Raw genomic sequence first — 10,490 nt, 5'->3', positions numbered from 1 at the left:
CAGTTTGCGTGTCATTGGGTAGTCTTTTGTCCAGACGCCACGAACAAAGAGAGATGCGTCATAAAGTAGATATTTAAACAGGTATACCGATTTTTTACAACTTTGGTAAAACCACACGACAAAGTTTACACTACACCTGCTTCTCCTCTCCCCTTATCTCTTCCTGCTTTATTTTCTATAAGCATTTACCTCTTTATTTGTCTGTCTGTCTCTTCATCTCTCCATCTCTCTCTTTCAGTGGTTGTGGCCTCGAGTCTCCATGGCACGATAGAATTACTTTGTGTTTCATGGAAAGAATAATACCCTATATAGGACTAGTGTGTTTTCTATAAAGGGAGCATCACTTGTCAACTCAAAGGTTGATGTCATTTCCTCGTCTCAATAACCACTTCTTTCTTGCTCTCTCTCTCTCGTCATAATATCATATTGATATTTATCATAAATACACACATTGGGAGATTCAGAGACAGCGACGTTTTATCATGACACTTACAGCGGGGGGGGGGGTGGGATCAAGGTTTTTTTTTTGTATCATCATTAATGCATAAATATCATAACCATATTGTGCGTGTGGGTGTGGGGTAGTGATGGGGAGGCAGCCCGGATTTACCCAAACTTCAGTTACAGCGTGCATTTCACATAACGTGGACTTCGTTACTGCCCGCAAAACCAATCATTTGGCCTCATGGAGTATTATTATTATTAGTAGTAGTAGTAGTAGTATAGTAGTAGCAGTAGTAGTAGTAGTAGTAGTAGTAGTAGTAGTAGTAGTAGTAGTAGTAGAAGTAGTAGTAGCATTATCATTATAATTATCATTATTATTATTATTATTATTATTACTACTACTACTATTATTATTGTTGTTGTTGTTACTATTATCATTGTTATTATTATTATTATTATCATCATCATCATCATCATCATTATCACGATTATGGAGTGGGAATTGGTAGCAACAACAACAGCAACGACAATAAGAAATATCATAAACGTGGATATGGTGTTATTTTTCTGTTGGATGACCATTGTTGAATCACTGCGTTTAGTAACCATTACCCATCAGTAACTATATGGCACCAAACAAAGAACAGCATATGGAAGCAGACTTCACTCAGCGACAAATTCAAATGGAATCAGCGCATCTCATTGAACTGCTATTCAAGCCCGTGTCATATTTGTCCTCACCTGCATGTCAATGGTCCCGCCGTATAATCATTGTCTTCTTTGTAAGTCGGCGCTTTTTTTTCGGTTCATTTGTTCTGAAGCTAAATATTGTGGTCCATGTCCGTGCATTCTGTTTGCGGCGCAGATAATCCACTGCAGTGTCCCACCACAGATCGGGCAAAAAACACAAATATTGATCTAGGGAGAACAAAAAAAAATGGTGCCCTTTGGCGATATTTTCGAGGAAATCCAGAGCTGGTATGTTGATTGCCAGAAAATCGATCCAATGTCAATTCCATAGGCCTACAAGACTACCGGTATGTAGAAAGGAGGGGGAGCTCGACAAAAAGAAAGAGAGAGAGAGAGAGAAAAAAAAGAGAATCAATGCAGCGGGTTTTCCCTTCTATATACATAAGTTAAAGCTCAGGGTAGATTGATTACTGTGGATGCCTAATACCTCTGGAAACCATCTCAGAACCACTATAGCAAGTAAAAGAAAGCAAAATAATAATTATAAAAACTTAACAGTACTTTGGAGTGTTTGAAAAGAAAGTTTAACGACAAGCGGACTAAAGTAAACATAACTCACTCTGACGCTCCGCGAATGACAAATTGACGGATCTCGTTTCGACAAACAAAACAAAAATAAGACAAAAACTAGAAAAAGAAATACACTCGCTTAATGAAGATTATAGCGTTAATTTAGCAATTTGAAAATATGAAAAAAAAAACCCGAATAAGTTGATACAAACTCATCAATGTAAAGTCTACATCGCAATTATCGTTATATATGGGAGAATTTGGGAAAACGCGTCATGCAATCTCCTCTCATAGGTTTCGGTATTCAAAATTCGGTATGTAAATGTTCTGTGTTACTAACACTCCACAAGGTATACAACATTATTCTTAAAGATGAGATTCAACTTTAACTGTAACCACGTATACCCTCTGTTGCAGATAACCGTCAGCAATGGCCCGGGCTCTTTACATGATATCTCTGGTCAAGTCTATTTATTTCACCTCTAACAAAATAATTATTTGACTCTTGTTCCGTCGTATGGCAATTTGAACATTAAGCCAATTCGAGATTTCGCAAATGCTCACAGCTGACATTGTCATAGTTGTTAAGCTATATCAACCAGCAAAAAAGTCTTATACTTCCATGACATGAACAGCTGTGGGAGAATTTGAGTCTATGATAACGTTCCGATTCATCATAAACTCGTCGAATTTAAATGCACTTTATTATTGTGACTCTAGTATCCCTGCGCTCCCCTAAAAAAAAATAGAAATAAAAATAAAAAATGAAACAAAAAAAATAACAATAACAACCCTTCCCCCCCCCCAAAAAAAAAAAAAAGAACCATACACATCAAACTTGACATTTCCTTATAGCTTTATTTTGTCCGAATTCATAGTGAAACATTCTCTTTTGCATGTTCTTTGAAACTCTACTCTGTTAATGGTAAACTTTACTTTGTGAAATGTGGGTTCACATAGGGTAGAACTCATTGGACACCTAAACATACTCGCAATAGGGGTGGTGATCATTGCTCAAGCTGACCAGATAATACAATACCATGACCTGTTTCTGGAATGTCATGATAAGGGGGAGATAAAAATGTAGACAAGGTTACGCAACGAGGAACATCACATGGTATCGACCAAACAAAGGAGCAACAATTACGCTGATCACTTCCCGTTTAAATAAAGATATCATAATTTGCGGAGTGTCGAAATGCGGCTTTGTAGATATCTTTATTCGACAAGAAGGTCGACAAAGCGTTGATTTGCCATTATTTCTTGTAATGTCTGGTTACAAAACCATGGCTCTTTGTATGATGTAGAGACGCGTGCACACGACTTTGAGTTCCACCTTCCATTAGAAAACGTGTAGTTTGTTTTAAAACCAAGCTCACGTACCACTGTGAACAATCAGGGAAATTTTACATTTCTTCTTTTAAAGGCATAATTTACCATTTGCAGATGAAACAGAAACCCAGCATTAGTGCTTCAAAATAATTCTAAAATGTGAGTTAGGTATAGAAACAACTAATGTAAAATTTTGAACTAGTATAATCGATGTTAAGTATTGGTAAATATACAAAATGTGAATAGTAGCTATAATAAAAATGTTTTCAGACTAAACCGTCTACAGTTATGGCTTAATGAGAAAAAATGGTGATATCTCCTTATACTTTAGGTTTTATTGCAAAAAAAAAAAAAATATGGCAGACTGTTTTGTGATACAACTGACCTACACATATGCATCTATGAGTGCCATATCTGGAACATTCTTTAAATCACTGCTCCCAAGGGTAAACAGGACCTTTAAAGAGTGCTGGTTTTCCTTTTCCCAGCCCAGTATGAGAGTGAACAGTAATTCTCACTACAATGACCAATTTTGCATCCACTTTCAGTCTCTTCAAATAAGTGGATCAATATCAGGTTTTTTGTTTAATCGGATTCCCTTGCCGACTGATGCTAAATAATTCCTCATCCATAGGTATCTGAAAAAAAAAACTGTTAAGGATTGTTTCTTGCCGCTTCGCAGAATTGACTGTGTCTGGATAAATATTGTGGATAATTTTACTCAGATTCAATGACTAAATAACTATTTCTCTAAAGTTCATTTTTACTCTCTTTTCACAAAATATGGACGCGTCTCGTCATGCCCAACGCAGATAAGCGGACCCATCACGATATATGACCCGACAATTCACCGAATACTCACAAATGATCACGATGTGACGTAGGCTATACAGGAGGAGAGGGAGGGGACGAGGAGGAGGAGGAGGAGGAGGAGGAGGAGGAGGAGGAGGAGGAGGAGGAGGAGGAGTAGCAGGAAGAAGAAGGAGCAGGAGAAGAAGAAGAAATGAAAAAGACACGAAATTAAAATTTACGTTCCTCATGTTTTAAAGACTTTGAATCTTGGCTCAACTGTGAGTTTTGTGTGATAAAATCGATCATTCTCAATGAAAACAGGCACAGCCCATTTGTACTACGATTGAAGGCACACATTTTATGTCAATGACATTTTTATCATCTCAGTTTATATTTCGAAAAGGTCTCGTGGCTGAGATTCATATTCTGAACTATCTTCAAAGAGACTACTCACAGATCGATAATCACAACGCCTTGTTAAAAGGCTATGTCAATGGCCCAGTTATATGAAATTGTCATTAGAATAAATGTTGGCCACTGTTGAGTAATAGTTAACAAGATCAAAACTTCAGTTTAGGTCAGCATTCCCCTCAGTTTTCTTAATTTACCCAACTCTCGAGAGCAGATACGTCTCCGCCTTTGGGATGAAACATAGCTAACTTGCCGCCATATTATTATACGCCATTACTAACGTACAATATATATATATATATATATATATATATATATATATATATATATATATATATATATATATATATATATATATATATATATATATATATATTGTTTTGTGTTTGTGTTTGTTGTTGTTGCTCTTCGTGTACATTAAATACCACGGTATATCTAACTAGAGAACTAGGTACAGTGTATATCTAGAGAAAAGCCTACAACTCTTTCTCTGTTTCCACCAAATATACATGTAAATTGTATTTCAATGCCTGAAATAGTCCTGTCACGAGGCATGCATTTGTTGTAGTACATTTTTTGGGCAAGCTTTCTGTTTGCCAGCATTTACCTCTCCGGTATATGAGTAAGAGTTTGTCTGTGACATACGTGCATGTATTATGTGTTTGCTTATGTGTGTGTGTGTGTGTGTGTGTGTGTGTGTGTGTGTGTGTGTGTGTGTGTGTGTGTGTGTGTGTGTGTGTGTGTGTGTTTGTGTGCAAGTGCGTGTGTTTTGACTTTTTTTTATTCTTGTGTGCATTTAAGTAATTTTGTTTTGCTTCAATTTTTCTGTCACTGCAGACCATCAGTACAGTAATATTATGATCAAACGCCATGATACATGCATATTATTATAATATCAATACGTCATCTCTCCTTTAAAGTCGTTCTATTTTCATTCATTAAATTTGTTGCTTTGAAAGCGAACAGAGAAGAATGAATGACATAAGTCACTACGTTTGCTTGTATTTCTTTGAAATCATGATGTACGTGACAATGTTCCTGTCTTCCAAGCCAACCATTGAACCTAGCAAGAATCTGCAAACCTTGGAGTAGGCCCTATTACGAGAACTTATCACCTCAGTAGATGGCGCTAGACCGCTCACTCCCATCAACCTCTGACAGTTTTACAGAGAGCTCAGCGCTCACGCCACTCCTCTCAACGTAGGCGGTGAACAGCCTGCGCCTTGTGATGGCGTGGTTGTCGAGGTACCGCATGAAGAAGTGAAGAAGACTAGAATCTAGAAGACTTTCTAATTTTATACCAAGAATTAATTACATGTACAGTGTATATACAAATACACATTACCTTGAGAGTTTCTGATTAAAATCATGGGCCACGGTGCCTCCAGAATAGTACTATTTTCGAGGCACCGAGACCCAACTTGAAACTCGAAATTAGGCGGAGTACAAAATAAAGATACTGAGTATATTTGTTTTATTTTACATCTTGAATAACAATCTTAAACCAGGCTTAAACAAAAGGAGGGGGGAATGAGGTGAGAAGCCGTGTGGTGGATGCGATGTTGCCGAGGGATCCCACAGTGACCGTACGAAGCAGCGCCCGATTTCAAAAGTGCTTTGTGATGTCACAATATACTTTGTTAGAAATTGATTGTTACTTAATTTCAAGAAGCATGACAGCGAGCGATGTCAGAATTGCTTTGTGATGTCACAATATTGCTTCGTTTTATTTCGTGATTACACTGATCACGAACTACGGTAATCTTTCGGAGGAAGCAGCGTGCGATTTCAAAGTTACTTTGTGATGTCACAATTACTTATTTCACAAAGTGACCGTACGAAGCAACGCGCGACGTCAGAATTAAATTTACATTGTATTTATGTCACAATTGCTATGTGACATCACAAATGATTTTTGTTTTGTTGTTTTGACTGTTTTCGTTTAGTTACAGCGTTTATGCTCACAATTTTGTGATTTCTGAATCAACACCCCCGTCTCTCTCTCTCACACACACACACACAAAGCAAACACAACCTCCAATCGTGTCCTTCGTTGTACATGTCCATTTTGGCGAGAAATTCAGTCCCTATACTTGGCAAAATCTTTTAATGTTATGTTATACGTACATTTGTATAGCCTAGATGTCCACCAAGTTCTGATTAAATGTTAAAAATTGTAAATGAAAAAAAAAAAAATGAGAGTCATTATCTCCTTCAGATTCTTTCTTGAATATATGGTGGCTCTAAAAAGAGCCGGTGAATATGGGGTGTCTGTTTCCAGACAGTTGGCTGTTTAACCGCCAAATCCGTACAGAGTACGTCCCTGGCGCTTCAGAGCGTAGACGACGTCCATAGCGGTGACGGTCTTGCGCTTGGCGTGCTCGCAGTAGGTGACGGCATCACGGATGACGTTCTCGAGGAAGACCTTGAGGACTCCACGGGTCTCTTCGTAGATGAGACCGCTGATGCGCTTGACACCACCACGGCGAGCCAGACGGCGGATAGCGGGCTTGGTGATTCCCTGGATGTTATCACGCAAAACCTTGCGGTGACGCTTGGCGCCTCCCTTTCCGAGACCCTTTCCTCCTTTGCCACGACCAGACATGATGACTGCTTGTTCAAATTGTTCGAACTGATGCTTTCAAACGGAAGCATCGCAGTATAAATAGAATTTATACGGACCTGAAGGGAGAGCCACTTTTGTTCGTAACTGTTCGTACGATCGTCAATAGAGGACGCGTACGTCGCGGGAAGTGTCGAATTTGCCGCCAGTTTACCCATCATGAATAATGCAATAGCTCGTCGATTACGCCGCTTTTCGGAGATCCCTGAATGTTGCAAGAAATACTTGCAATGACGTGAATTTTTGGCAAATTGATACGAACTTAACACAACCACATGTACGTCATAAGCATAAACAATCATCTACTTTTCGCTAAAATCTGTCACAACAAGTGTACAAATAAAATTGGGGACCGTGTCGAGTGTCCGCTGGGCAGTCAGGATTATGCATATTCATTACCACAACGGCGGTGCGTAAACGTGGAGCTCACAGTTCGGTGCTATTGCTTTGCTAACCAGCTTGTTTTTTCACAAGTTATATTATACATACAATATTTTGAATTTATATGTTTTGCATGCACTTAATGTTAATGTTTAAAATTCATCAGACGAATAGAAATGAATGAAAAATGTGGCACTGCTCGTAACTGTCGGATTGCGAATGCTTATGCATAAACATTTAAGGATATTAACATAGTCGAAGCCAGCCAATCAATTACCGACCTACGGAGAGCCAATCGGCGCGTATACCGTATCGGTATAAATACGGGCGAGCGGGCGTTTCGAATTTATCAGTTGAATTACATACAACAGTCGAAATGGCACGTACCAAGCAGACCGCTCGCAAGTCCACTGGAGGAAAGGCTCCTCGCAAGCAGCTTGCCACCAAGGCAGCTCGCAAGTCCGCACCAGCCACTGGCGGTGTGAAGAAGCCCCATCGTTACAGGCCTGGAACCGTCGCTCTCCGTGAGATCCGTCGCTACCAGAAGAGCACTGAGCTTCTCATCCGCAAGCTGCCCTTCCAGCGTCTGGTCCGTGAGATCGCTCAGGACTTCAAGACCGAGCTCCGCTTCCAGAGCTCCGCCGTCATGGCTCTGCAGGAGGCCAGCGAGGCCTACCTGGTCGGTCTTTTCGAGGACACCAACCTGTGCGCCATCCACGCCAAGCGTGTGACCATCATGCCAAAGGACATCCAGCTTGCCCGCCGCATCCGTGGCGAGCGTGCTTAAATTGTTTGGCTCCAATCCAAACCCTAAAGGCTCTTTTCAGAGCCCCAAATCTATCAAAAAAGAATTCTGAGAATACTCTGTTATATTGTGTATTATCTCGAGTATGTGAGAGAGAGAGAGAGAGGGCGGAGAGCTCTCTTATTACTTGAGAAGATGAGTCGGATTGTAATAATTATAGACCTATTTCTTTATTGTCCCTTGCATCTAAAAGTTATGGAAAGAGTATGTACATGTACGTAGGCATATATACTCGATTATTCAAAATTGCACTCCTTGCTTAGCCGAAACCAATCAGGGTTCCGTCCCGATCACTCGTTGCACTTGCTACGGTCATCGTCGCGGACGACTGGCACGTCCGCTCGGTTTTCTTTTTAATCGTTTTGCGGAAAAAAAAAAGGCGCCGTCCGCTGTATTGATAAAGGTGAATACGTTGGCGCCATTTTGTCGCTTTGCAAAAAGCCTTCGACATGCATGGTTGATCACCTTATCCTTTTATCTTATCCAAACTTGAAAACATGGGTGTCACTGGTACAGAATTATAGTGGTTCAAGAGTTTATCTCTCAAACACTCAATCATATACAATATATGTACTGTACGGTGTACTCTCGGAAGAAAGAGCATCCACTAACCAGAGGAGTGTCACAAGGATCCTTGTTAGGACCGTTGTTGTTTAGTACAGTATATCTATCAATGATATCAATTTGGGTTTTGTTTTTTCTGACTGCCGGGCCCATTTATACGCCGATGACACGGTCATCTACTAGTACATGTACTCACATAAAAACCGAAAGTTGTGGAAAATGTAGAGTTCATTTGTATGGAAACATGAATGGCTGCACGACAACACTTTAAAAATGATTTTGATAAAACTGTATGTTATTTGGTACAAATAATATGCTAAGAAGACTTAGGGGAAAACAATTTATGACAGGTGAAAAGTTTTAAATATCTGGGAATTTGTAGATGATAAGTTACCGGTGGGATGTTCACATTGTACAGCTATGTAACAAGTTCAGTAAAATGATTGGTTACATGGTATCTTTTTTATTAATATGACTGAATCGAAATTGATATATAACTCTATATTGTGTTACCTCATTTTGATATATACGGCGATGGAGTATTTGACAGTCCACCTACGGTAACACTCTTTCTCAACTTCAGGAGGTGCAAAATACATGTAGAGCCGGGAGATTAATTTTAAAGTTAGCCCTTATTCTCATACATGTATTACTACCAGTGATGTTCTTTATACATGTAGCTTGGGATGGAATACAGTAACCAAAAGACCAAAAAAAAAAAAAATCATCTGCTGTCATTCATGTATAAGATTATGAATGACATGACCCCTGAATATATGAAAAAAATGTTTAACAAGACATCACCATTATACTCTCTCCGTAATCAAAACGATCTACAGTTACCACAGCCTAAAACAATTTATTATAAGAGATCATTCTCATACAGAGCTGCAGCAGCTTACAATAACATATCTGATGATTTCGTCAACTTTCCTCTTTTCCCGTTTTTAAGTTCAATTTAAACCGAACCTAAATCCCTTCCACCTGATTTTTTTTTTTAATATAGTGTATGCTCCAAACCTATGAACAACTACATTTACAACAATATGTTGTATGGTATATACATGTACCAGTCACAATGTTGTAATAATACTGTACCCTTCTGTGTGTGATTGTGTTTTATTCTTATTCTATCATCAGTCCCTGATTCTGTGAAATTCTTGTAAACAAGGCCCCGGGTGGAAGACAAGAATTAGTGAGCAATCATTGTCACTGCTGAAAATGGGCTACCCTCCGTATGTTGTTTTTTTTTTTCTTGACCTTTATGTAAAACATTCTTCTAACTGTATGGAATATACGATGAATTTTACTATACGGAAATAAAACAAACAAACAAACAAACACGATACTAATTTGTATTGCAACTGATTGACAAATTGCCCTACACCGACGTAGGGCAATTTATCAATCACTTGCAATGAAAACGTCTCGACGGAAGAATTTTATGAATTTGAATAAACACGATAATACACTTGTACATGTATACAAATTGAGATGCTCTAGATCGCTCTCATTGCCTTGAGTGTTTGTGGCAGAGGTGACTCCAAAATAGCACTTTTTTATTGAGGCATCGAGGCACTCAAAGTCGAACGTAGACAGAGTACCCTTGTTTTATATTTGGGATAAGATTGATTAAGAAAATAGTCCATGGATCAGGCAAATAGTGGTGGATGTGATGTTGCGTCGGGATCAGTGACCGTTGCGTACGAAAACAACGCGCGATGTTGCTTTATGATGTCACAATTGCTGTTCACGTACATGTAATACACTGTATACTGTAGTTGTATTGCATTCAACAGAGTGAACCATACGAAGCAACGCGCGATGTCAGAATTGCTATTATATGTCACGATAGCTTTTAATTGCGACATCCTTAAC

At 39.0% G+C, this 10,490-nt stretch overlaps 2 protein-coding genes across 2 annotated transcripts; one reads left to right on the top strand and one right to left on the bottom strand.

Moving 5' to 3' along the window:
* Window positions 1-6,532: 6,532 nt before the first annotated feature.
* LOC140233461 (histone H4) lies at window positions 6,533-6,844 on the bottom strand. The gene has a single exon (XM_072313580.1). It carries the CDS (start codon window positions 6,842-6,844, stop codon window positions 6,533-6,535), a length of 312 nt encoding a protein of 103 aa, XP_072169681.1.
* A 775-nt stretch (window positions 6,845-7,619) lies between these two features.
* LOC140233178 (histone H3, embryonic) lies at window positions 7,620-8,030 on the top strand. The gene has a single exon (XM_072313296.1). It carries the CDS (start codon window positions 7,620-7,622, stop codon window positions 8,028-8,030), a length of 411 nt encoding a protein of 136 aa, XP_072169397.1.
* The last annotated feature ends 2,460 nt before the right edge of the window (window positions 8,031-10,490 follow it).

This window comes from Diadema setosum, chromosome 9, assembly GCF_964275005.1.
Source record: "Diadema setosum chromosome 9, eeDiaSeto1, whole genome shotgun sequence".
Taxonomy (NCBI): domain Eukaryota; kingdom Metazoa; phylum Echinodermata; class Echinoidea; order Diadematoida; family Diadematidae; genus Diadema; species Diadema setosum.
This window is presented reverse-complemented; position numbering and strand designations above follow the sequence as displayed.

Excerpts from the sequence above, each read along its gene's own strand:
- LOC140233461 (XM_072313580.1), bottom strand. The coding sequence starts at position 6,844 with ATGTCTGGTCGTGGCAAAGGAGGAAAGGGTCTCGGAAAGGGAGGCGCC.
- LOC140233178 (XM_072313296.1), top strand. The coding sequence starts at position 7,620 with ATGGCACGTACCAAGCAGACCGCTCGCAAGTCCACTGGAGGAAAGGCT.